The sequence below is a fragment of the Pagrus major genome, chromosome 7 (genome assembly GCF_040436345.1).
Source record: "Pagrus major chromosome 7, Pma_NU_1.0".
In the NCBI taxonomy this organism is placed as follows: domain Eukaryota; kingdom Metazoa; phylum Chordata; class Actinopteri; order Spariformes; family Sparidae; genus Pagrus; species Pagrus major.
This window is the reverse complement of record NC_133221.1, coordinates 25,720,073-25,747,694: the sequence shown is the minus strand read 5'-3', so window position 1 is coordinate 25,747,694 and position 27,622 is coordinate 25,720,073. Positions and strand designations below refer to the sequence as shown.

The 27,622-nt window shown below is 40.6% G+C and overlaps 1 protein-coding gene across 1 annotated transcript in view; it reads left to right on the top strand.

Moving 5' to 3' along the window:
• The window catches only part of mtor (mechanistic target of rapamycin kinase), an 89,947-nt gene extending 73,039 nt beyond the window's left edge, over nt 1–16,908 (top strand). Inside the window, exons 38-58 of the mRNA XM_073469565.1 lie at nt 754–871; nt 1,400–1,597; nt 1,983–2,083; nt 2,242–2,338; nt 2,487–2,585; nt 2,710–2,832; nt 3,288–3,470; nt 4,208–4,342; nt 6,901–7,075; nt 8,565–8,700; nt 8,898–9,045; nt 11,978–12,100; nt 12,550–12,632; nt 12,723–12,795; nt 12,881–12,955; nt 13,524–13,659; nt 15,135–15,200; nt 15,304–15,384; nt 15,627–15,707; nt 16,093–16,198; nt 16,359–16,908. Of these exons, the coding sequence (XP_073325666.1) occupies nt 754–871; nt 1,400–1,597; nt 1,983–2,083; nt 2,242–2,338; nt 2,487–2,585; nt 2,710–2,832; nt 3,288–3,470; nt 4,208–4,342; nt 6,901–7,075; nt 8,565–8,700; nt 8,898–9,045; nt 11,978–12,100; nt 12,550–12,632; nt 12,723–12,795; nt 12,881–12,955; nt 13,524–13,659; nt 15,135–15,200; nt 15,304–15,384; nt 15,627–15,707; nt 16,093–16,198; nt 16,359–16,374 (2,353 nt within the window). The 3' untranslated portion in view covers nt 16,375–16,908. The remainder of the gene's footprint in view (nt 1–753; nt 872–1,399; nt 1,598–1,982; nt 2,084–2,241; nt 2,339–2,486; nt 2,586–2,709; nt 2,833–3,287; nt 3,471–4,207; nt 4,343–6,900; nt 7,076–8,564; nt 8,701–8,897; nt 9,046–11,977; nt 12,101–12,549; nt 12,633–12,722; nt 12,796–12,880; nt 12,956–13,523; nt 13,660–15,134; nt 15,201–15,303; nt 15,385–15,626; nt 15,708–16,092; nt 16,199–16,358) is intronic.
• Nucleotides 16,909–27,622: the final 10,714 nt, after the last annotated feature.

Here is a 27,622-nt window from a genome sequence, read left to right as displayed (position 1 = left end):
GTATGAGAAGTATCTGTCTTGTCTCTGCCAAAGACAACTAATTTGACTATTTGCCGGTAGCCATCTGTGTTTGTGAGGGTGATGGACAGAGCTAAGAGGCCCTCGGGGATGCCACAGATCTCACTGTAAAGAAGTGAGAGTGTTTTGGATAATTGAAACTCTCCAGATGTAATCCCAGATCCTTTCAGCAGATAATCACACGTTGCCTTAAGTAGCGATGCTTTTGATAAATGTCTGCATGATTTCCAAGTCTTTTATCATCACCTTGCTCCTTTTTAATGGACTGCCCTTGGGTGTACTGAATGTCCCTGCCAACTCTTTATAAGCAATGACAACATAAGTGTGGTTATAACCTCCTGATGATGTTTCTTCATGACTTGTCCCAACAGTGCATTTGTTTCCTAATTGCTAATGCTATCATGTAGTCATTTAATCAGTGCAGAGCTGCAAATTATTAACATTAACCTTAGTAACTGTTCTGTCTCATAAAGGTTGTGATGTTTCAGTTGAATGCCAGAGAATGTCACTGTGTTTATTATTTACAGAATAAAGTTCAAGGGCTTGTCATAGGAGCTTCAGTGGTTGGTACCCACTTCATTTTTAGCTTGCAGTTTTATAAATGTGAGAGGGCACTCATAATCTTTGCTTCACAAGGTTGAACTTGTTTTTCTTTAAGAAGTAGAAATAAAAGCTGTTATTTTAAGTAATAATCTCATATCAAATGTCTCCCCTCTTTCCCTTTCTTCCATGTAGATGTTTCTTGAAGCTTGGGGAGTGGCAGCTCAGTCTGCAGGGTATCAACGAGAGCACCATCCCCAAAGTCCTGCAGTATTACAGCCATTCCACAGAACACGATCGCAACTGGTACAAGGTCAGTCCCCCCCCTTTCAACTCTAACCCTTCACTTCTGACTTCTCTCTGGCCGCAATAAAATCCCAGCTGTGTCGGCAGGAGGTCGCCCTGACACTGATGTGTCACCAGGAAAACCTTGGACCCCGTTTTATTACCCTGTAACCAAACATGCCATAACAGCTGTTTGTTCAGCTTTCGTGTGTGCATGGCTCATTTATTTTGCTTATGAGATTGCTACACTGGTGGTATCTCTGTTGCATCAAAGATATGAGTTTAGAATCTGCTGTTTCTTGTCCGTGCTTGTGCTGCAGGGAACACAGATGTCACATTGCCCACATGTCCTCACCAGCTCCTTTCAGCTTTCAATATTTGATAGCTGGTTACTGAAAACAGCAGAACAAACTCTAAAGCTTGGATCAGAAAAATAAGATCCCACCAGGGGACATCTGTCCCTCAGTAAAATGGAAAATGACATCATGAACAAACGTGGAAGTCATTTCCAGTTCTAGAAAACCAGTTTCACCCCGTTTGTGCCATCTCTCGACAGGCCTGGCACGCCTGGGCGGTGATGAATTTTGAGGCGGTGCTTCACTACAAACACCAGAACCAAGGACGTGACGAGAAGAAGAAGCTGCGCCACGCCAGCGGTGCCAGCGCTAACAGCGAAGCCAGCAACAGCGACAGCGAGGTCGACAGCACTGACCACAGTCCCGTGCCGTCACCGGGCCAGAAAAAGGTCAATGAGGTGAGAGTCAAAGAGAGTTGAGCCCTCTACACACCTCGGCCATTCAGTGTTCTCCTCTTCTCCGAGCACTTTGAGTCCAACTGAAGTAGAAATCTTTAGTTAAGAAAGCTATAAATTTTGGAGACAAGTTGAGCCTTGCTTCAGCCTGACAAGTTATTATTATATCAGTGCCCTTTTCCTGTCACAGTTGGTAGAAAGGGCTTTGAAAAAAATCATGTCAGCTTTGCTTCCAGTAATGATAAACTTCTGAAATTTGATCTCTGAATAAATTCTCTGAACGTTGCCATCCCCAACCACAGTCAACATGAACAGTACAATATGTTCTCCAGTATACTTTTTATTGCCATGCATGAGAAAGCATACTCTGTGTGCCGTCCTTCCACAGGACCTCTCGAAGACGTTGCTCCTGTACACAGTTCCTGCTGTTCAAGGTTTCTTCCGCTCCATATCACTGTCCAGAGGCAATAACCTGCAGGACACACTCAGGTTAGTTAAAGGACTGTAACATTCACATTGGACAAGTTGTCCAAGCAAACAAACAGCACTCATATTCATGGACACCCATCAGATGGGGTGTGTGGGGAAAGGATGACCTCTAGTGGTTGATTGTAATAATAAAGTTTTTGACTTTTTGTCCTGTTCAGGGTTCTGACTCTGTGGTTTGACTATGGTCACTGGCCTGAAGTAAACGAAGCGCTGGTGGAGGGAATCAAGACCATTCAAATAGACACCTGGCTTCAGGTAATACAGGCACACATGAATTAAAAATGAATTTAAAAAAAGATAAGGAAAACACTATGTTGTCAGTTCCTGCTGATTTGAGCACAATGTTTCATTAGACACTTCACAGGTAAACCCAGGTGACTGAGTTTCTATTCCTTTATCTCAGGTCATCCCTCAGCTCATAGCTCGAATCGACACTCCTCGAGCTCTAGTGGGTCGTCTCATCCACCAGCTGCTAACAGACATCGGACGCTATCATCCTCAAGTAAGTCTGCTCACATTACTGCTGATGTTGTTCCACAATATCAACCAGGACCAAGAACACATTTGACATGGTAACATAAAGCAGGACTGTCATGACGAGTGACTGTTTGATTGTTCACCTGCAGGCTTTGATCTACCCGCTGACTGTGGCCTCCAAGTCCACCACCACAGCCCGCCACAATGCTGCTAACAAGATCCTGAAGAACATGTGTGAACACTGCAACACTCTGGTTCAGCAGGCCATCATGGTACAGGGATTTGATTATTGTACTAACGAAAATCATCTTAAATCATTTTTATTGTTCACTTACAAGAGTTATTCAGTCTGTTGTGTCTCAGCAGAACAAGTTTGTCAGTTGCTTCGTCTCCATGCGTGGTAAATGTGGATCAATTAACCTAGAATTTCTTTTTTTTTTTTATACCTATTCTGGCATGAAAAATCAGCATTGGAACAAGAATTTCTCCTTCAGTTTAGTCATTTTTCCCATTAAAAAAAGAAAGTTGCATCATTAGAAATGGGCATCGACTTCGTACTCCGCTACTACTGTACTGTTTGAAATGGAACTTGGTGTTTTCCTTTTTTCTTGATAAAAATCTAGAAAACTTGAAATAGTCTATAATGTAGATAGTGACCATAAAGACCAGATATCCCATATTTTATACCTCTGAGATTAGTCTGACCTTTTCATCTTTCCTCGTCCAGGTGAGTGAGGAGCTGATCCGAGTGGCCATCTTGTGGCATGAGATGTGGCACGAGGGCCTTGAAGAGGCATCACGTCTTTACTTTGGCGAGCGCAATGTCAAGGGCATGTTCGCTGTGCTCGAGCCTCTGCATGCCATGATGGAGAGGGGACCACAGACCCTCAAAGAGACCTCTTTTAACCAGGTTCGTGACTTCTCAGATTGGGGTTGAATTCAGTGTTTGCCATTGTTTACTGCAGTGCCACAAACTCTAGCCTCTGCGTGTCAACAGATTAAAACACTGATTAAAAGTTGCACAAATGTTTGTTGTCTTGTGTGCAAAAAGCATGCGACAAATGAAGCTGTGGCTTTTTAATCTGTTGTGCTGGCATTTAGTGGAAACTCAAAGACAAATGCACTGAAGGAACATTCAGTTCCTGATTTGGTCGCTAAATTTAGTTTCCAAGAGGTAAAAAAACAGAAAACACAATATTACATTTGTGCTGAGTTAGATCCATTTATTGTAATTGGTAGTCTTTTTATTAGTAAGGCTCATTAATGCATTCAAAAAATTGTTAAACAATAGATAAAAAGTTGCAGTAAGTGTAAATATGTTTTAAAGGCATTGTTAAATTACATACAGATTATGTTTTATCACCAAAATGAACTGTGGGTTTGTACACTGGCCTATTTACTTTACAGCCACAAGTCATACCAGTGACCCTGACTGTCTGCACAAGCAGTATCCGATTTTTCCATTCAGGCTGCCTTTGCAGATGTGCTCTATTAAAAACAAAATACTTAGTAGATCCCGGATTAATCAAGTTGGAACATTGATGTCTAGCATTCACTTTTATAGACCTACTTTGGCAAACCATTTTCATTTAATTGAATGAGTCATTGTACAGGGACAGAGCTTATTTGTCTGACTTTGTCTTGCAGGCTTATGGCAGGGACTTAATGGAGGCTCAGGACTGGTGCAGGAAGTACATGCGCTCTGGAAATGTAAAGGACCTGACGCAGGCCTGGGACCTCTACTACCACGTATTCAGACGCATCTCCAAACAGCTGCCACAGGTGAGTGAAACTACAGACTGGATCTGTTGTATTCTTTTTTCTTTTGAACCACATTCTTATACCCACTGCAGTCTGCCTCAGGGGTGTGCTCAGACATAGATGTAAACAAAGAAATTATGTAAACGTTCTTCACTATATTCGCCAAAGGAACAAAGAGATACTGACATGTACCAGTGAACCTCAGCTACACAAACTAATGTAAATCAGACAAATGTGGTTGATAAGAGTCTGCTGAAACAGCAACTCTGAGGCTCCCGGGAAAATTAGAGCTGACATCCCTCCAGCTCTGCATTCCTGTGTCCATTCCAATCTCCCTTCAGATGGGATGAGATATATTTTGTCTTTCATGTCCTGCCTTGTTCTTTGAGCTCCTGTCAAGTAAATCCGTACATTCTATCTCTTCATCCTGTAAAATGGTATAAAGAAGGAGCAGGCAGTGATTGGAAGATGATGATAGAGAAACAAGGAACTTTCACTCATTCATTTCAAGTCATTGAACGAGATGCCAAAAATGGTGTTGAAATATGTTGAAAGATGGCAGGATGTGATGAGACAGAGGGATGATAGAAGTGAAAGAGGAATGGCAGAACATCATGGGAGAGCATCGTTCCTTTTGAGATTATACTCTCAGCAGTTTATCAACTTAATGATGAGGGACACTTCAGTAATATCAGATCAAATGTTGCAGCAAATGTGGTAATGACTTTAACTTATCTTTTCTGGCCCAGCTGTCATGCACCTAACTGTTGTGATTTTTTTAATTCTGTGCAACTTTCTTAACATCTACCAAACCACAGTTAAACAGCCAAAACACAGAAGGAGGGCTGTTTTATTGATTATTAAAATGCTTTTTCCTTCACCAAAAACTCCTGTATTCTTCAGATAAATACATTATACAGTCTCTTTTATACCGAACGTGGATTTTGTAACATGCTCATTAAAGGGGAATACCAGTATTTTTAAATCTGGGCGCTATGTTTTTGTGCAAAAAAATCATATTTATCTGAAGTTTAGGAATCAGATCACCTCACCTTTTTTTGCCACCTTGAGGCTGACGTTGTGTCTGACAACATTACAGAAATGTTTCCTTCAGAGAGACACCTTGTTTGTTAAATAATAAGGAACACAAGTCTCGTTCAAGGTGAAGTATCACTCTGAAATCTCACGAGGATAGTTGATGCCTCATCTAAGATTGTCAAATTGGCTAAATATTCAGCCATGACTTTGGAAATTAATTCCTGTTGGGAGTTCCTCTTGATTAACTCCAAACTCATCTTTCTGACTCATGTTTCCACCGTCATCATGATGCAACAATGAGCAAGAGTTCAGAGCAAGACTTGTTTTTCTGGTTACAAAAAGGTTATCTGGTTATTATTTAACAAATAGGTCTATCTCCAAAGGAATCATTTCTGTAATCTTTTCAATATTAAAAATAAGAACCTCAGCCTGTCAGTGACAAAAACAAGCTCTAAGTTTGAAGATCAAAGTTGCCCCAAAGAAATACATTGCAGCCATTGCAGCATTGCTATTATAGCAGATAACATCAAATGCCATACATCATTTGATTCAGGGGAACCTGAAGTCTCAATCTGGCTCGTTTTAAGTCCCAATTTTTACATTTGCTTTCTCTGAGAATGGATGAATTGACAAAGGCATTCAAAATTTGGTGTTCTTTTAATTTTTTTTTAAATCTAAATGTTTTCTTCTGTGAACTCAGAACCTCATGATGTTCTGTATTCATAAGTATTGTCCTTGTGAGCTTGCACGTGGAAATGCTGTATCCTACCAGCTGGATTACCTATTTCAGCTTGGATGAATCTGTACAAGATGTATTTTGTTTTTAGAGTTCTACTAAAAGTCAGTTTGATATGTTGTGGGCAAAATGGCTCAAACTTTACGTACACCAGGTTTTGTTGCTTCTGCAGTGAAAATAAAATTGAATTATAGATGACATTCCTCGCAGTGATCATCACGTTGTTGAACAATGACATTGAAAATAGTTCTGTCAGGAGCTCTTGCCTCACATGGCAAATGGAGACAGCAATGCTATTTGACACTGAGGCATGGTCTTGCTCTCAGGGATGCGCTCCCTGCTGAGACATTACAGTAAGCAGCATGAAATACTTTGCCTTATAATAACATGCTGGGAGCAAAGCAAATATTCCCCCTGTGGGCATTAACATAGAAATAAACCCTCTCCGTGATGCATGCGACCAGGAGATCCGGAGCAGGTTGCAGCTGTGATGAAGTAACCATACATTAGCATTCTGAAGTGAACTGTAAAAGCCTGTAAATCGTCTGCCAGAGTCCAGTTTGGTTCGGTTTAAATCACTGATGGTTGAATGCAGACAAGCAGAGAAAGAATTTATTGATGCACATAGAAAGTGAAATGCTTGAGAGTCATTTATTAAAAAACTTTTTTTCAGAGAAGAGCTTAGCTTGGATATTAGCCAGTGTCTGTAACACTCAGGCACTGTTGGCAGGAGCTGTTTTGCCAGTGCTGTTGTTTGATTGTCTCCCCCTGTGCTACATCCTCACCTCATCATCTTTCCACGCAGCTAACCTCCCTGGAGCTACAATATGTGTCTCCAAAGCTGCTGATGTGCCGGGACCTGGAGCTGGCTGTACCAGGCACTTACGACCCCAACCAGCCTATCATCCGCATCCAGTCCATCGCCCCCTCCCTGCAGGTCATCACCTCCAAGCAGCGCCCACGCAAACTCACCATCATGGGTAAGATTAGGAGGAAATTGCACAGGCCTTGTGGCTCCAAACTCATTACATTAGGAAAATAGATGAAAGAATATCAGTAGTCAGAGTTGTCGAGTTTCAGCAGGCGTGGGCCATCACATTAGAGAAAATTCAGCTAACAACAAACAGTTAAGGCCACGATTTATTCTGAATTCATCAGTCATGGCAAAGTTCTGTGTGTGGATAAAACACAAGAGTAAAAATCTTTAAATAAAACAGAAGCAAGATCAAACCAGCAAGGAAGTTTAAACCAAAACGAATCCAAATCATCAAAAAACAACAACTTTTATTAACTCTGCGGCCACGAAGCTCATGTCATGAGTCACCCTTTTCTCATTTTCTGTCCCAAAAGAAACGCTGCATGCAAGCGCAGATCGAATTATCAGATAACGTCCCAACACTGTCCACTGGCATTAATTTGAATACAGAAATAAATAAGCCTGACACCATGTTCCCTCCACTGTTTTGTGATTTGAAATACAACACGGAAGTGCTCCCAAAATGGCACAGCACCATGAAGTCACCTTGTTTTAAAGCCAAATCCTCAGATTATCAATCACAAACGGTTCCCTCTACTTCTCTCTACTGCAGCGCTCAATGTGATACCTTGTTCTGGAGTATCCCATCAGTGTTACACAACATGCTCTGTAAAAGATGATAGCCAATAAATCAAGTGACCTCTGGAGCAAGACTTCAGATTAAAACCTGTCACCCTCTACAGCCTTAGATTTAATGTCAGCGCTCTCCACCTCTAGTGACACACAATACAGTACTTACTGGGATTGTCATTAGGAGCAGACTGGGGTTACAACAGGGACTCTGTCTTACTTGTTCCACTGAGAGGATCAGGTAACTCCACTAAGGGTAGTGCGGCAATTAGAGTGTCTGTTCGGTCTGTTCAGAACACTGAGGAGAGAATAAGATAGTGGAACAATAAGATGTGTGACATCATCAAATACACTTTCCTCTCTGTAATGTTGAAAACCTGATTCTGATTCAATTGACTGAGTTGATGTCAGAGTTCATCCAGTGCATTGATACATATTTTCTGCTGCATATGAGATGATCAAGACACAATCAACAGATAGAACTTCACAAGGTACTTTCAGCCTGGTGCTGTGTTGGTTCTGCTGTCGGGTTCCTTTCCAGCACAGTTATTTTACCACAGTCCCTCATATCTGTCACTCTGGAGTGCCAGTCCAAACCGAGGGTGACCATAAAGTGAGGGACTATTGGTCCAAAGCCTAAAGTAGGAGTGATGTGGTTCTAATGAAATCATTTATTGCCTGCTCAAACTCAATTCACATTGCTCCAGGCGAAGGTAATGGAGATGCAGCTGCAGAGCAGCAGGGGAGCACCCTGGAGAAAACAACCAGTCCTGCCAGATCTAACCATATAATGATCCTTATATAATGCCATCACCGTTTTTTGAGCAGTGTGTCAATGTTTTGTTTTGTGGCGCCCTCTGCAGGCAGCAACGGCCACGAGTTCATGTTCCTGCTGAAGGGCCACGAGGACCTGAGGCAGGATGAGAGAGTCATGCAGCTGTTTGGTCTGGTCAACACACTGCTGGCCAACGACCCTGCGTCCTTGCGGAAGAACCTCAGGTAGACCCACAGTCATGTTCACGCACACAGGAACACACACACACACACACACACACACACACACACACACACACACTGAGGTATGTGTCTTGAGCACACATGCTTGTATACTCTCACAGCTGAGGACATGAAGTTGAAAAAACTAACCCTGAAACCTTGACAATTAACTGTCAGCTTGTTTGTGTTGCATTCATCAGCATTCAGCGCTACGCAGTGATCCCCCTGTCCACCAACTCAGGCCTGATTGGCTGGGTGCCCCATTGTGACACCCTGCATGCCCTCATCAGAGACTACAGGGAGAAGAAAAAGATTCTGCTCAACATAGAACATCGCATCATGCTCAGGGTGAGGAGCCGTTAATATCCACTTGGTTTCTTCTTCCTGCTTTCAATAACAGAAAACAGACTGATTAAGTTTACTCCATTACAGTGTTTTCAGTCAATTAAGTCATCTAGCAACATAATTAGTTATGCTATTATGTTATATGTATATATATTATTATATATTCATGATATTAGATTTAACTACACCATTATCATGGCCAAACAAATTCAGGATAACAATATTATAACGATATCAAAAAATGATGCTTGCAATCAAATCTATGTTAAATTTCCTTTACTGTGTGTTTTGTCTCTTCTTTTAGCAAATACATTATCCTCAAAATACGAGTGTAGGGAAGTGGAGACAGTCTGTAAGCATAACTTTTAAAAAAGACAGAACAATTACACTCAATTACTAGTGAAAAGGCCACAGATGAACTCATAAACAAAAGATGCACAAGGCCTAACGTTCTCATGCAGGATATTATCACGTGTATTTTTAATGCAATATCAGTATGTCAGTTCTTAATGTCCCGGCTAATGTGAGTATCGCAATATCTGGACACTCCTACTATAAATGGTCTTACATATTGGCATATTACTCCCTGTTTTGTGCCAACTGTTGGTCTCATTCTTGAAATGTTTGTAAATTTGTCATTTCCATCTAAAACATCCACACTAAATACGAAATAGATTCATCAAAGCTGAGGAAGCATCTGTTTTCAGTGATTAAACTGATGAATACCAATCAGTCTTTAATGAAAACGCATTCACAGCTCCTTAATTGTCACAAATTAACTACATATCTCTGCCTCAGAAAGCTCAATTAGTCAAAGGAGAACACACATACATAATCGTCCTCACTGAACTCTCACTACAGTGAGATAAAGTGCCTCAGATGACACACGTAAACAGCAGAGAAAGAGCAGGTGAAGACCCTGAGAGTGGTTTGATTGAAAATGGTACAATGAGAAAAGTCTCACAGTCAACTAAAGAAAAACAGCAAGGCTACAGGAGGAGGGCAGGGCTGAAGTTCAAGTGTTATTGGCCCACAATGTGATGTTGACATCATGACCAATCATGATTCATTGGTCAAGAGGATAAAAAAGAAACAGACTGTGAGTAGACAAGTAGGTAGCGTCTCTCCCAACCTGTCCTTCAGTTCTCTTTTAATCCAAGACTAAAATAACAATGATGGTTGAAATTAACTGCAAATTTAAAAACAGGTCTTTTGCTTTTCAGAACAAGGCAGATATTGAAAGAAAGCCTGCTGAATATCTTTTTTCATCAGTAATAGTGAACATTGAACCATAACATGACCTGTGAAATTTGCAGTCTAATTTATCTCAGATGTGACAACAAATACAGGCAAATAAACCATTAATGGAAATTGCCCTGCACACAAATACTATTCTGCTGGCATGTTCAGAAGCATAGTATGCTGCAATATTTGGTTTCTATTTGAAAACAAACCACTCAAAGGTGGATCCTCACCCCTGCCTCAACTCAACTGAGAGGTCAGAGGTGGTCAAGTGAATAAAGAGAGGCAGCAGGGTTATTGAGAACAAAGCAGTGTAGCAGAGAGATAAAACATTATTTTTTGATTGTTTCACACTGTCTACATTCAAAAGCCCAAATAAACACGGCCACAGCTCCAAGCAAAGGTGCCGCATTGCTGGATTTTGTGTGAATTCAGCTGAAGAACAGCTTCATCCTGTCCGTTGTTTAACTATCTGCTCTATGTGTGTGTCTGTAGTTTAGCCCCGACCTAGAGCTCACACAGGCAGAGCAGAGAGATGAGACAGCAAGTAACCTGGTCACTATGTTTTTATAAAGTACCACCGTTGCACTGTTATTAGTTTGGAGCTACACACCACTGCACGAAGGTTGATGCCCAGAAATGTTCCAAACACAGCAAAATAAGAAATAAAAGGCAGCTGACAGTGTTTGCAGACGCTAGCAGGTCGTAAGAGTCCATACATTGTTTTAATTTTATTCAGGAAAACCTTGCATAATGCCCTCAAGTAAGACTCTTGAGTTCATTTTCAATTTACTAATAGTGTGTAAGTTATTAATGATGTGTTACATTCAGTTTAAGCCTCCTAAAGGACGAGATATTAAGCTGACCAGTCAATCAGTCAGCTCATTAATCACTTTTAGATAAAAGATGGGGGAGACTGCAGAGTGAGACAATGATAGAATTTAATCTTTTGGAGTGGGTGACACTTTGTTTCTTTAAACACAAAAAACTTAACAGTTCGTTTAAGGTAAAGCATTATTCTGTTTATACTCTGCTGTCCAGTACACACCTGCAGGGCAAACACAGTCTCTTACACCTGAACTGTTATTAATGCATTTTCTTCCAAAACAATTAACACTCATACTGTAACGGGACCTGCTTGCACTTAATTTTCCCTGACCTGAACAGCTTTTATCTTAAAATAAACACAATTTACCAGTTGTAATTACATTAGCATGTAGAATGTTTTAGGCCAATATATCTACCAGTTGAATTCACTTTCGTTCACTGAGAGTTCATCAACATAATTGATCTAATATTCATTGAATAATATATTAACCTTAAGGAAGCACCTCATTCAGAAGCTATGAAATATACTGTATGTAATTAAAGCTCGGCAGAATGCAGACGTATATGAACAATGTTCAATATTTTAATCACCTTTTGGAGCTTGTGTTTCCCCCCGTGGGTGTGTATTACACAACAGCTCTCATGGTCTCTGCGGTGAAGTAACTGATGACATTTTGAGCACAATCAATCATCATGGTGGAGGCCCAGGTTAAAAATAAGAATCATTATCCCTTTAAAATCCTTCCATTCACTCAGCTTTTCCTCTACTCTCTGGCTTCCAAAATGTCTAAATATACTACATAAACAGATTTCTTTTCTTTTCAGATTAAAGTGTGGTTTGATAATGGGGCTTTGTGTGTTTCAGATGGCTCCAGACTACGACCACCTGACGCTGATGGAGAAGGTGGAGGTGTTTGAGCACGCCGTCAACAACACAGCTGGAGACGACCTGGCCAAGCTCTTGTGGCTCAAGAGTCCCAGCTCTGAGGTGAGATGCTCTGTTAGCACATGGAAGGACGATTGTGTGTTTAACACCCATCCTCACATTTCAGTGGTTCTGGGATCAGTTATGGAAAAGATGACAAATTATCCAGATGTCCAAGAGGCTGGACTGGCAGTCATTATGAAAGGTTTTCATTTGATGCAGAGGAAACATAGTAAGAAGAGGGAAACCTTTTATGTGTATCTTAACACATGAGTGAAATAAAACTGAAGAATCAGTTTCAACAAATGATTTAGCAGGACTTAACAAACAGACCTTTAAATTTAATAAAAATTTTTTAGTACCTTCTGTGCCTGATGTTCTGCATGCTCAAGTGTCTGAAAAGATAATCTGAAGCCGCCTGCCAGAGATCTCTGAGCCATTTTCCACACTGTTCTCCTCTAATGTTGTGAACCAGAAGAGCTCTCATAATGCAGCTGTTATTCCTCCTCCAGGTGTGGTTCGACAGGAGGACCAACTACACCCGCTCCCTGGCTGTGATGTCCATGGTGGGCTACATCCTGGGACTTGGTGACAGGTGAGAGGTCTTGTATTATTTGGAGCAGGTTGTTAGAATAATGAGGATGACAGTTATCATCAATAACGGCACCATGTTTCTGTTCTCCAGACATCCATCCAACCTCATGTTAGACCGGTTAAGTGGCAAGATCCTCCATATTGACTTTGGAGACTGTTTTGAGGTGAGAGGAGATTTTCTTTCAACCTATTATCCACTGATTAATTTTTGAATTTATCTGAAACTGACTGTCTTACGACCTTCGACAGGTTGCCATGACCAGAGAGAAGTTCCCTGAAAAGATCCCGTTCAGACTGACGAGGATGCTGACCAACGCCATGGAGGTATGCGACTCTGTGCTGTCTTATGCTGTGATAAACTCTTAAAAAGTGTGTGTGGACCAGCTTAAAGCAGCCATAAAGGTGTATTTCAGCTTGAAAAGAATTTTTAAAAAAGGAGAAAAAAAAAGTTTTCCAGAGTTATTGAAGTGTTGAAGTCCTCAACATTCAACAACACTTAACGGGACTTAAACTGAATCCTGTCTGAGCTTCTTCTTTTATACCTTCAGGATTTAAGTCAAAACAATAATTAATCTTTTACAAGTGTGCAGTGTTTCATTAGGAATGGTGAGTCACTGTGCCTTGTCTTTAATGAGCCAAGAAGAAAAGGAATTAAAAATGAAAGCATTAATACCCAAAATTCAATGTTATAAAAGTCTTTAAAGTTAGAAATACTTTAAAAGGAAGATTCCAAGACCTCAATATAAACAAAAATGGATTCATCAGCACACCTCAGAACACCAGACTGAATCTTCGACCTCTGTATTGTACAAACACAGGACAGAAACTGAATCCTCTGATGTTGTGAAAGGTTTGTCTCCACTGGTAAAGGTTGTGTCTGATTGGGTGACAGGTGACGGGTTTGGACGGGAACTACCGGATCACCTGCCACACGGTGATGGAGGTGCTGAGGGAGCACAGGGACAGCGTCATGGCCGTGCTGGAGGCCTTCGTCTACGACCCGCTGCTCAACTGGAGGCTCATGGACAGTAAGAGATCATCAGCTGCTCACATTCAGTAGATGTAGTGAAGGAACACAAACAGCACACAGATGACATGTTGCAGACTGGAATGGCCGTAACAGCATCACATGATAACAAAATAAACCAAGAAAAATACATTTGTGAAGGTCAGCGTGTATTACACCACTTACTGTACATTAGAAAATCCTCCTTTGAAGTGGTGGGAGAGTGGAGCGTTAAATTTAATCCGACTGACCTAAAAAACTAAAGTGTTGTCCCAGTAGTGAGACGGAAATCGATTTTGCTGGTATTTGGGGGAGAAATTGACCAAACGCTTAAAGAAGTGTTGTAGACATCTGAAGGTCTTTGGTTAAGTTCAAGTGAACAAAGTGAATGAATACCTCCGGCACACTCTCAGCTAATACTGTCAAGGTCGCCTTAAGCAAGACATTTTCTCTGCAGCAGAAGAATACAGTGCTGGATTTCTATGGTGTTCATTGTGATCATTAAAAAATGTAGGTGAAATATGATTCAAGAAACACTGTTTATGGCACAAATGGTCTGTTTTTTAACATATGACACACATTAATTAGAAGCTCATTAGTGATTTTTCTTTGCTTTACTGGAACCATTTCCTTAAAGGATAATTTCACCCAACAATGAAAATTCAGCCGTTATCTACTCAGCCTCATGCTGATTGAAAGTCAGGTAAAGTTTCCATTAACATTTCTGGAGCTTCACAGCAAAACAGTGTTGCAGTGTCTTAAACAACTGAAGTAAATGGGTACTTGTTTTAAAATGTAAAAAATAACAGAAAATCCAGAAGCCCTGAGATCCTGTTTTATTTGCACCCTTGACATGTGGTCGAGCTCGTGCACTCACTTCAGATGGGGTGCACGCCAACGCTTTAAGCGTCGCAGCCAGAGTGAAGAGTTCCACTGTAAAAAGGTTATAAATAACATCTTTTCAAATCAGCTTCTGGAGACTTGGATTATGCTGGAGACATTTTAAGGTTTTTTTTCAGTTGTTTTTTACATTTTAAAACTTTATCCGCTGTTTTGCTGTGAATCTCCAGAAACGTTTGTGGACTATAAAACTTCACCTGACTTTCCATCAGCATGGGGTCGAATAGATAATCACCATTCTTTTATTTTTGGGTGAACTTTTAATTGTCAACATCACAGGGAGGACCTTATTTGATGTAAAGTATTGTGAACATTTTCTTCTTGCAGCAGGAAACATTTCCGGCACGTAGATAAATACAATCTGACAGTCAATTTGCAAAATTTAAACAGATGTGCTCTTTTCAGTATTTTCAGTGAATGTCAGAGCCTTACCATTTGTAAAGGTTAAAAAAAGAGTGTCATTTTTCTGCATTTAAAAAGGTCAGAACAATGTTGCTGCTTCCTGTTTGATGGTTGAAGAATAGAATGCAGGGTAGTAATTTTAATGTTGAGGAAAAACATGCTTGTTCTCACACATCTCACCTGTTTGACTCGCAGCAAACACCAAAGGCAACAAGCGTTCCCGCACCAGGACCGACTCGTACACCGCTGGACAATCAGTAGGTGAGTACAAAAGCACTTCACCTACAGTACAAATCGTGGCCCTGTTTCCTACTTAATATTGTAAGACCATGTTGAAAGACGTGGCTGTGTGCTTTCCTTGCAGAGGCCCTTGAGGGAATAGATCTTGGAGAGACCACGCACAAGAAACCAGGGACCACAGTACCTGAATCCATCCACTCCTTCAGTGAGTGATCAGCTCATTCTGTCGTTGTACAAGCCTTTTGTTCTCTCTCTGCTCACCACTACAGCACCGAGCTCTCTCGCTGTCATGAATGATTGGTGCAACTGCTTTGCAATTGCAGGGCAGCACTTAAGTGCACTTTGACTTCTGTCTGCTGCAGAGAAAGAGACAGAGAGCACTTGAATTTGCTTTTCTCAAGTTGTTGGCGGTTGATGGTGGACTCTTTTTTTTTTGTTTTCTTTTAGTTGGAGACGGTTTGGTACAACCTGAGGCACTCAACAAGAAAGCCATTCAGATTATCAACAGAGTGAGAGACAAACTCACAGGTGAGTTCTGCAGCTCTCTAAAGCACCAACCTCAATATAGAAAGGGTCCAAGCTTTCCTATTGCTATAGGAAACAGATTTGCATTATTAAACTGCCACAGGTGAAATTATTTTTTTTTCCTGAACTCACCGCTCAAAAAAGAAAGCTCATATTCTTTAATGTTAAACATTTATTCAGTTTCCTCAATGCTTTTATGCACAAAAATGTCAAGTGATCTTTGGTGGTTGATTCATACATGCAGGACTTCTTCTGTGGATAAAAGCTCTCAAACAATCCAAAAAATACTTGGGTGTCCCTGATTGAACCCCTTGAAATCAGAAAGCCTCACCAGATTGAACTTTCTGGTCAAGGTCTAGTATTTTTGATGCGAGTTTGTTCCCCGCAGGTCGAGACTTCTCTCATGACGAGACGCTGGACGTGCCAACGCAAGTGGAGCTCCTCATCAAGCAAGCCACATCACACGAGAACCTGTGCCAGTGCTACATTGGATGGTCAGTGCTGCTGCTCGAGCTCACCTTCTGTTTTTCGCAGAAGCAGAAATCCAATGAAAACAAACAACAGTTACATGATAACCCCATGTGCAGATCATCCTGTAGTTTCCCCAGATTTTTGTGCTCGACTTGAGTAAATCTTTACTTTTTCTTTCTACAGGTGTCCATTTTGGTGAAGAATCGTATCCGGCAGCCAAGGTTACACTTGACATTTTTTCACCAGTAAACCAAGAGGAAGCACTCGACTCAAATATGTATCCACTGAAAAATGTACTTTAGGCAAAGTGCCGAGCCTTTGAGAAAGATTTTTTTCATTGTTGTTGGTCTGATTTTCCAGTGACATGTATTCAGTTCATGAGGACGTATTTTAAGAGCTTTGTTTTTACCTGATGATAGTAATTTAACTCAGAATGCCGTCAAATGACTTCCCTCACTTTTAACCCCATAACCACTTGCTAAAGCTTTCTACAGCGGCCATATTGTAATAAGTTATGACATTTCTGACTTCACACGCTGTTTGCCTCTTAGAAACCCACCGGTCTGTTGTATCATTGTGTATTAATACGACCATTTTCACTCACACGCTCTGCCTTTAACTAACTTAAACATTCTTTACAGTTTACTAATAACGAGATATAAGTTAAAATTGATTTGAGATGATCATAATGTACTGTATGGGCATTTGTGTGCCATTAAACCCTGTACAGATACCACTGTGACTGTGCTGTGTTCATTTGACCGTACAGGTTGTTCATGTGGCTGAGCTTAAAAACCAAAAAAGTGTCTGTAGAGTGTAAAATCAGGCATCTTTTCTATTCAAAGACAAAGTCCCTCCTCCCATCTCTCACCTTGTTTTTCTTCTCGTGCCCACAGAGGGCACTCTGACTCCTAATAAGATCCTTCTCCTCCATCTTCTCAGGATACACACACTCGTCAGACCAGAGATGATAAGACCAGGCTACATTCTTCCTTTAAACCAGAACAAAATAACAGTAATACTTTGGATTTTGAACATTTTTCTTCAAAATTGCTATGAAATGGCCTGCTCTATATATATCCTCATCTTAGCACCACAGGGAGATGCAGTCATTTCCAGCGAATGCAGTCCCTGACAGAAACAAAACCGAATCAGATGCAGCAAATTGCAGAGGCAGCAGCAGTGGAGACAACTATTAATTTGGTTTCCTGTGCTGTTATCTGGTCAATACAAGGTAGCTCCTGTTTTACTTTTCGCTCATTGTTATTCCCCGTCTCATTTCCCCATTTATTTCTCCCCTGCATTCTCCTCTGAAGGTTAATTACTTATAGATAGTTAAGGATTACGGATCAACAAAAAGCAGCCCATTGATCTCTTCCCTGCCGTGCCCACCTCTGCAATGTCACACTCTTTACACATCGGGACAGAGGCCTGGTGATTATCTGTTCATATCGATCGATCCCTCCTCTGTTCCCCCCTGCCTCCCTCCCTCCCTAGCTTCCTTACCTCCACTCTGTCACTTTCTTCCCTCCTGCCGCCAAAAGCTCATTATTGAAAATGTGACTTTTCATAGTCCCCGCAACCGTTTCTGTTGTTCTTTCTCACCCGTCTAATTTGTTTGTATTTTTTCAGCCTCTCAAGTCTGTTGAGGGGCAGGAGAGTCAATAGCTCAAGTTAAATAGGCTGCATTGATTAGGAGAGGGATTTAGCTGTTTACCAACTGTGGAAATGGGAGAGGGCCACAGAAAAAACAGCTCGGCTGTCTGCGCGGAGCAACCCAATGGTGACAAATGATACTCATTGGGAGACAATGCCCCGAAATGAGGGGAGGTGAAGGGCTTGGCGGCGGAGGCTGTGTATGCAAGCAGGCCACGCTCCATCAGCCTTTAAGGTTGTCACATGAGGCCGTCCACACCTGGTACCATGAGGAATGACGGAATACAGTAACACATTCAAAAAGTATGCACTCCCGCCGGGCCTGTTCCTCCTCTTGCCTGTTAGCGTTCCCTCCATCTTTGTGCTTGTATTCCTCCGCAAGAGCTCCCCTCTGGATGTTATTCCACTTCCTTGCACCCTCTTTAGCTTCTCATGACCTCTCGAGATTTCATAAGTGCTCTCTCTGCAGCTCTCGCCATGTCTGGAGTGTAGCCACACGAATGGAGGCACACACTCAGGATGGAGAAGATATTAATTTTCCAGTAAAAGCCTCTAATTACTTTCAACTTATCAGCCTGAATAGTCAAACATTACTTCTTCTTCTTCTTCTTCTTCTTCTTCTTCTTCTTCTTCTTCTTCTTCTTCTTCTTCTTCTTCTTCTTCTTCTTCTTCATTACTCTGAATAAAGAACATTTTGAGTCCATCGGGTTACTATAAAAGAGAAAGGTACTGTAGCACGCATCAGGTGACCTCAACTGGATGGTTGAAAAGTGTTTGATTTGCTTTTTTTTCAACAATTCTGCCTTGATGTTTACTTCAAAGATCACTTGCACTTTCATGAAGTTGAAGAACTCCTGAGAGGTTAAAAAAAGATCAGTCAAAATTGAGGCAAGGTATTCGGTAGGTACGTAGTGGCTACTGGCACTCTCAGGTGCTACAAGACACAAAGTTACTGTAAAGCAGGAAAATAAAGTATCCTGTGTCGCAGCTGACTAAAAAAACGCTTCTCTCTTTTGTTGAGCAGCTTCACGCAAAACTGAAGAGGGTTAAACTCAGCTAATAGGAGGTTGGTAGTTTGCCGTAGAGCCGAAGTGAAACCAGAACTCTCATTCAAAATCCAAACCAACAGCTTTAACACCATGAATCACTAAAAATCCAGATCACAGCGTAACCTTACTCCACAGTGAGTTGTGCTAATCATTTTCATGTCTATACACGGAGGAAAATCCTTATAAATAAAACATGTATCATCATTGTTTATTTAATATTTAAAGATCCCCTCCAGACATGTTTTAAGATGTATATAAAACATTTTGCTTTGATTCATAATGTGGTTCTGATCTTGATTTTCCACCGAAAAGTTCTGTTGTGAAAAAAAAACATCTACTCCTTTTCCCTCATTAAAAACTTTTCCTGAAAAGTCAGTTCTCAGCAGTGATGCAGTGTTACTAAGTACATTTACTCAAGTACTGTACTTTCAAACTTTCACAATTTTGAGGCACTTGTATTTTACTTGAGTATTTCCATTTTCTGCTACTTTATGCTTCCACTCCACTGCATTTTGGAGGAAAATATAGTACTTTTACTCCACTGCGTTTGTTTAATAACTTTACTCACTAGTTACTTTCCAGGTTAAATGCTGCACCAGAGGCAACGTAGTGTATTTTTAAATTGATTTATTATATCACCAATCAGATACAGAAACACTGAATCAGATCATATCTTAATATCAGATTGGTATAATTTACTTTACTTGTACTTCTGATACTCAAGTAGAAAAGTAGCTTTTATACTTAAGCACATTTAATGTCAGATACTGACTTTCACTATTACCAGAGTAATATTTTAGCATGATATCTTTACTTTTACTCTAGTATGACTTGCGTGTACTTTTTACAACACTGGTTCTCAGTATATGTGTATTTGAGGCTTCAGGTTTCAGTAAGCACAAAGAAAGTTCACACTTGCCGACTAATGTCAAACTCTGCACATACATCATTCCACACAGTGAAGGTCAAACATTCGACTGTAGCAACAAAAACATTTTTTGAAAGGGAACTTTAATGCTACGTTCCAGTCAACATGAAGTGGTAATTTCTAACTTCCAGGTGTAAGATGCCCAGTGGTGGAGTGAGTACACGACTTCAGTACTTGAGTAAGAGTACAAATCCTCCTTGTCAAATTTACTCCACTACAAGTAAAAGTAGCTCTGTCAAAATGTTACTCGAGTAAGAGTAAAAAAGTACTTGCTTTTAAAAGTACTTAAGTAATCAAGAGTACAGGCTTTTAAAAGTACTTAAGTAAAAGTAAAAGTAAATTTCTTCTTTCGACTTACCTTTCACCCCCCCCCCCCCCCCCCCCCTCCTTTTTAATTGATAGGGCCTTTTTTTTCTTTTTTGATTGATAGCACCTTGTTCTAACTCCATGGACCTGTCCATGCTCTCAAGAGTTAAATTGTTAATGATCTACCTTAAAAATTTCATTACTACTTTACAAGAAGTCAACACTTCCAGAAGGTATGAGTAGTGAGTATTGTTAGTAACCAGTTATGGGTCCTCCTATGATACCAAGATCAATACAGCATGTCATTGTGGACAAGATCTAATCCAGAAACATTGAAATATCACCCAATGGTGGTCCGTCCTTCACATGGATTATAAATTGGACTTTGTTCTGAAAAAGGTTGCAAACAATCAAACAAGGATGACAAATCGCTGTCCTTTCTGATGATCCTATTTATTAAATTTGCACATATACTTTTTTTAACAGACAAAATCTGTGCAAGAATATATATAATAATAAACGGAGCAGAAATATATTCCAAGGCATCGCAAGTCAAGTCATCAAGATTTTGTCTCCTCCCTCACTGAGGAGCAGTGATGACATAAGAACTACAACAACACAACTCTATTTCAAGTACCAGTACAACAACATATAACAACACTGCATGTGCCACAACTGTCTGCGTGTGTGTGTGCGTCTATCTGTGTGCATCTCTGTGTCTCTGTCAGCCTATGTCTGCCTGAAATCAAAATAGGCCTTGTTCAACTTCAAAAGCAACTGGTTCTCCAGGTTCTGAGAAAGAATCCTTCCTCTTCTTGGTGTGAACAACAGTCCAGCTGTACTGAACAGCCTTTCACAGGCCGCCGAGGCCGGTAGGCCCGTGTTCAACTTGAGTGCCAATCTGGCAACAGCTGGACAAGGTGCAAACGTTTCCATACCTCCAGATGTACACGCCAGGTAGGTATCGAGCTGCTTTGTGGTCTCCTGCGTGTGTGTGCGCCTCAAACCAGAAAAGTAATCCTCTTCATCAGAGGCGCTTGGAGAGGAAACATGCTGCTGCCGAGGTTCGTCGAAGGAAGGAAGGTGTTCCTTTATGTACACAAGCCCTAAATGAAACAATCAGTCATTATACAATTTTTATCATTTCTCCATAGACTAGAAATTGATTTAAAATGTGCTCCTGTAAACAAACTCAAAGAAAGCTTATTCTCACATGTGTAACACCAAACCAAGTATGTCTAGTTTAATATAAAGGACAACTTCCCATTACAATCCTATAATAAACTGTCTGGTGATGTACTACTGTTAAAGCTTTTTTTGCCGTAAAATGTAAGTCAATGAGGAGCATAATTTTGATGTATCAATTTCTAGTCAATAATAGGAATTATTTAGACATTTTGCCAACCTTTTTAGTTACATCATAGCAAGGTACCAAAGTGGACTTGCTCATATTTTGACTGGTACAATTCTCACCTGGTTGGAGGATATCATCAGTTGCCCAGGACGTTTGGAACTTTGGGTGAAGGATAGCTGCAGCAATCAGCTCTGGGTCTGACATCATTCCTCTAAATCGCCTCTCCACACCACCTAGGAGTAGTAGCGATGTGTAAAACAGGGAGGGTTACATTTTTAATTACCTCGATGCAAAATAGAATTATCACACTTATACTATGTATTCTTTCAAATGTGGTTGCTGTGAGCAGGGTTTAATCACATGAACCTCCTATGGGTAACTGGAGTCACTCAGGGCGCAATATTTAGTTATTGTGGAGAAAGCTTTCAATGAAAGTAGCTGATCGACAGCTCCCAATCCGACACAGCATTGTGAACTTGTCAGTCTGCTATTTTCATTGGAAGCTTTCCTCACTATATCAGTGCTGGGGTTTAGTGGTTAATTACAATGTAGCCTTTGCTGTAAAACAATCCTTTTTAGCCTTGTAGCAATTATGTGAGTACTTAATTATTCTGACGCATCCCTACCTAGGATGGCATCAACCAGCGGCTTGCAGTATTTCAGCGACGGTCTGATTTTCTCAAGCTTGTCGATCATGATGTTGATGGTAGGGAGGAGATATCCCATGGTAACTTTGACTTCTCCCTGCAGCACATCCAGGGCCTTGGCAACTGGAGCCATGCTTTTGGCATATTCAGCCAAAAAGCACATTTCAGCCTGACTGAACCTACACACACACACGGACACACAGACAGAAAAAAAATAACTTAGGGGGAAAAACTAGTTACTTTCAGATAAAAAAACCTAACAGGTTCAGCATGTGGTAAGTATCAGGTTCAGCATCTAGTATGGTAGGTACATCTACAGCAGAACATGAAACACATTCACTGTCTACTTACATTACAACCTTGAGGTCAGCACAGACATTTCTCAAAGCACTCTCTCCTTGGTCCTTGTAGTATATATATACATATATGTATATATATATATACATATATATATATATATATACATATACATATACATATATATATACATATACATATATATATACATATACATACATATATATACATATACATATACATATATACATATATACATATACATATACATATATACATATATATATATATATACATATACATATATACATATATATACATATATATATATATATACATATATATATATATGTATGTATGTACATATACATATATATGTATGTATGTACATATATATATGTATGTATGTACATATACATATATATGTATGTATGTATACATATTTATATGTATGTATGTATATATATTAATTTCACTGCACTTACTGCTTTTTGCAATCTGGTTAGACTGAATTGCATTGCAATGACGATAAAGTTGAATGAATCTCATCGTATTTTCATTATGTCTATATTAGTCTTATGTATAGCACACACCAAGCATCTGTTTTTTATTAAAATGTAACATCCAGTGGTCACATATACTTCTCTTCTCTCTTCAGATGCACTTTTAAAATATTGAATACATACATGCAGTTTCTGTTTGAGTGTATGCGATGCAAGGGGGCGGCAGCTAAAATCTTGCCTAGGGCACCAAATTGGTCTGGGCCAGCACTGATTGATGGGTGTCAGGGATATCAGAGAAACTCATTGTTACCGGGCTGGTGATATTTTTGTGGGAGCTGTAACCTTTCCAATAGCAAAAGCTGGAGTAGATACTCATTTATGTTGGATAGTAAACCCCAGGAAGAAGTTTCAGATTTCCAAAGAATGAGACTCTCGATGAGACATTACAATGAGTCACTGACGCTAGTAGAACAGAGGCTGTCCTGAAGGCAACACAATTACTTCATCTCTCTGATGCAAATGATGTGTCAGAGTTCACTGATGATCACTGAAGAATAAATGTCAGTCAGAAATGTTTCTGTTGTAAACACTGTTTTGACCACGTCTAGTTTCTATTGAAGAGATGTGTAGAGTTTCTGCTGTCCTGATGTCAATAGGGAGCTCGTTCCACCATTGTGGATGCTGGACAGCCAACAGTCTGGATTTTGTTGAACCACAGGTGGGCCCCCCCTTCATAGTGGGGGAGCAGCAAGCTGTTTGGCTGCAGTGGAACATAGTGGATGGGCTGGGGTGCATGGTATGGCTTAAAAACTCCCCCAGTTTGACTTTCCAATAAAAAGTCTTCAGTCTCCAAACTGAATCCCACAACTGATGTCATTTATCTTGACAAGGCACCTCCAAAGCAATAGGCGTAGATCCCAGGGGTGCTGAGGGGGCTCCAGCACCCCTAAAGCGTGGCTATAACATACGCCGAATTGACAAGAAGGCCCAAATAATTAAGAATTGTCAGAAACGGTGCTTTATAGAGTTTATAAGGTCTCTCCTAACACAACAATTCACAAAATCAAGCTATTTTATAAGGGAGTCTGGGGAATTTCAAAATGTTCCTAAATTGTTGTGAATAATGATCAGACATGTTATCCTGGACATTCAAATGAATACAAAAAAAATGAATGTGGCACACCATTGACTATGACATCATTATATAGACGGACCTCTCACGGCTGTTACTGACTTCCCGCGTCCCTGCATTCAAGAGCTGTTTTCACTGGCTGAAAGCTTCTTGAAACCAGTAAAGTGATCTTGATTTGCAAAAATTAGCCAAGTTCACTTTTAAGGATATTCAGCGTAACAGAAGGATTAAACTGCGAACAGCCAATGTGACCACTTTCATTTTGTCTTCAGTGATCACAGGCGATGAGGGACAGAGCCCAGGTCTTCGCTTGGACCTTATTAAGGTGTCTTGAAAATGTTCAGCACTTGTAAAAGCATGTAGATCAGGTGTGAGTATGAGGAGAAGATCTGGGGGAGAAACTTTCAGGGTTTAAGTTCAGTGAGAAAGAGTCCAGCATGAGTGAAATACACATGCAGAGTGCTAGCTGGATGCTCTCTCCTTCCTGACTTGTTCCCTCAGAAATCCTCTGAAACAGAACCCTCCTCTGCCTCCCTATGGTTATGACAACACTTTGTTTCTCATACTACACAACCTCCCTCCAACTTTTTCTTTCTGGCACGGCTCACAGCTGTGAAGAGAGAGACGGAGACAGAGGCAATATTGACGGCCAGCCAGAGGAGTTCGATAGCAGACTCTGGAGTTGTTTAAAGCGGAGGCCTGCACCCAGGACTCGGGCTGTCTTTGTGCACTGTGGTGTAAAGCCCATATCGATGAACTTGACAGCAGTTTAGCCCGCCTGAGATCTGCTGCTCTCTAAGGACGCTTCAGACACGTTCTCCCGCCAGCTTCAGCCTTGTTTACGCTGCCTGTTAGTGCTCCCCAGAGCTGGCATGTCAGAAATGTACGTAGAAAGATTTTCGCTTTATGCAATCATCTGTTTGGCAAAAGCCAGCCGCAAATAATGGGACAGCTGAAGTCATATGGTGACAACAAACTCCAGCACAGAATACAGAATCCGTAGCTTAAAAATGCATGTGTTGTAGTTACTGTTAGCATGCTGTAAACAGAAGCAGGCCAAGAAGGGACAAGACAGAGAACTGGGCATTTTGCACATTTGCAGCTCCAAATGGCTCCGTGTGGTAGTTAACTGCATGAAAAATGAAAAGTTTAATACCCTGCGACATCAGCAAGTGGCACGCCGTATGTTGTCTGCTGGTCTGTTTTCTACCAAAAGACGAGGAGCAGATCTAAATCAGTCAAGCTTTAATGTTTTTAGTTTAGTGGTTCTCAAAGTGGGGTCCTTGAGGGGGTTCGCCAGCAAAAATTGGAATAATTTATATGCACTGTAATCCCAACCATAAGTAACAGAGACAAAAAAGAAGGCTATTTTGGTGATTGTGGATTTCAAACACATTTTCGGTAATAAAACCTCTGTGTGTGTGGGAGTACCTGTCGAGCCACTGATACTGATTATTAGAAATCAAAGAGACTGAAAAACGATTTTTGGGGCTGATTCATTTGCAGTAAAAATGAAAATCTTTAACTACAGTCATGGTAATGAAGGTATATGTTGTGTTTAAGTATTTCTAATAGTTTGTTGTTGTTGTTGTTGTTAATGCAGATAAAGCAATTGCTTTTAAATTTAAATGTCGCTTTGCAGAAACTACTAAACTCACATTTGTTGATTTTAATTCTTAGTTTGAAATGTAATAATTAAAAAGATAAAGTGACACAACTATGTCCTTCAAGTGTTCACATTTTCCCTGATTGGAAAACAAAACACTTGTGGTGCTCAACAGCCCACACACAGTTTACAAGTACGGTTAACAGGTTAACAGATTGAACATTTGCTGACAGTTTTCTTCTTTACTGTGTCTGTGTTGTGTTGGCAGCAGCACATAACTGCACTTGTTGATGCATCACTGCCAATAACTGTGGATCAGCAGACAGATGTTAAATTATCTGCAGATAATGTGAAAGTATGTGCGTCCTTGTGTGTAAGCAAGAAAACAAGGACCTGCTCATAAAATCATTGCTCCACAGCGCTGCTAATGGTGGAAAACTCCACATGGTGCCTTTAATATCTGCACTTTTGTAACATTGCAAGAAATAAAACATGTATTAAGAACGTTTTGACTTGGTTTCATGGATCCTGAGATATGTTTGGATGGTATTGTGAGAAAATGGAGGTCAAGCCAATGTTTGCAGGTTGGCTCATGACCACTGAACTGTCCTCCTTTAAATCTTAATGTAATCTTCCACTCTCAGCTTGAAATGTAAACCAAAACAGTCAATATCCAAGATGGAAGTCAATGACTGGACCTTTTTCACAGCAGATGTTTTACATCGTAGCAGGAAAAGCACTGGTGTGATAAATATCCTTAATAAGTCCTGTGCTCCATCCAGGTGTAGCATTTCCATTGTGCATACTGGATCACTCCCAGTGACGCTTAACAACAAACATCTGTTGTGGCAGCAACCTACAAGAAATGTCACTTTTTTTTTGTTTACTTGTGACCAAAGTAATACTTTAACACGTTATCTCTAGGTCATCATACTGATTTCAATTCAAAAGCTAAAAACAACAACAAAAAAATAATTTTCATCAAAGTTTCCTCTTCAGTAGTTTGAGTGTTTGGTGGCACCTCTGTGACGACCAACATTTCTTCCCGCCATCATGTGTTACCACTGTCTATACCCCCTGGTGATGTCAGGCAGGTCATGCGGAGGTAAAGGTCTCCATTAGCCGTGAGCCTGGACAGTTGAGTCATCCGTGCGTTCACCACTGTAGTAACACGGCGCAGGGCAGAGGCTGTGTTGTTGTTCGCCAGTCAGAGGACAGCGCTGTGAGGCTGATAACATTATTCCAAACGTGATGCAGTTATTGGACCGTCTGACCAAAAGTGACCTTAACATTGTATTTGCTTCAGCTGTGCTGTTCGGCCGATTGCGGCACAGCGTGGGCGGCTGTCTGCCCCTGTGTGTGTGACAGCTCCCGGGTGTGAGTGTATGGAAGTGTATGAATGTGCTCAGAGAAGGCTGCACACTCAGCAAAATCCTTCCCCGGATAAATAAAGATTGTTTAAGCGTGGTTTGTCTCACTACTTACTGTAGATGCAGTTGCGGCACCAGTTGCCACAACTGACACTATCCAATTTGACATTTCTATTGCATTTGGGCTTCACTGGATTGCAGAGGGAGATGGGAGACAGATGCCTCACCTGACACTTTTCACACACATTTTCACACACAGTCTAAAAAGTGAAAACCAGCAGCTGGGGCTCGGATCACATCAGAAAGCACCGTGATGACATTTCAACCATCCAGTGAGTGCAAATTCACAGCTTAACTGATTACTGACTTTTAAACTAATAAACTAATGTTCTTACTGTGTGTGTGTCTTATTTTTCTTAATTTGTGAAATGAAATCGTGCATGAGCTGCAGTTCAAGCAGAGTTAGTCTCTTGCAAAAAATAAGACCTTGAAAATATTGTTAAGCCATGAACTGAAGTAACATAAATACTCTATATCTTTGATCTGAGCTCTTAATACGTTGTTTCACATCATTGCGGGAGGCTGAGCAGGTCAGTTCA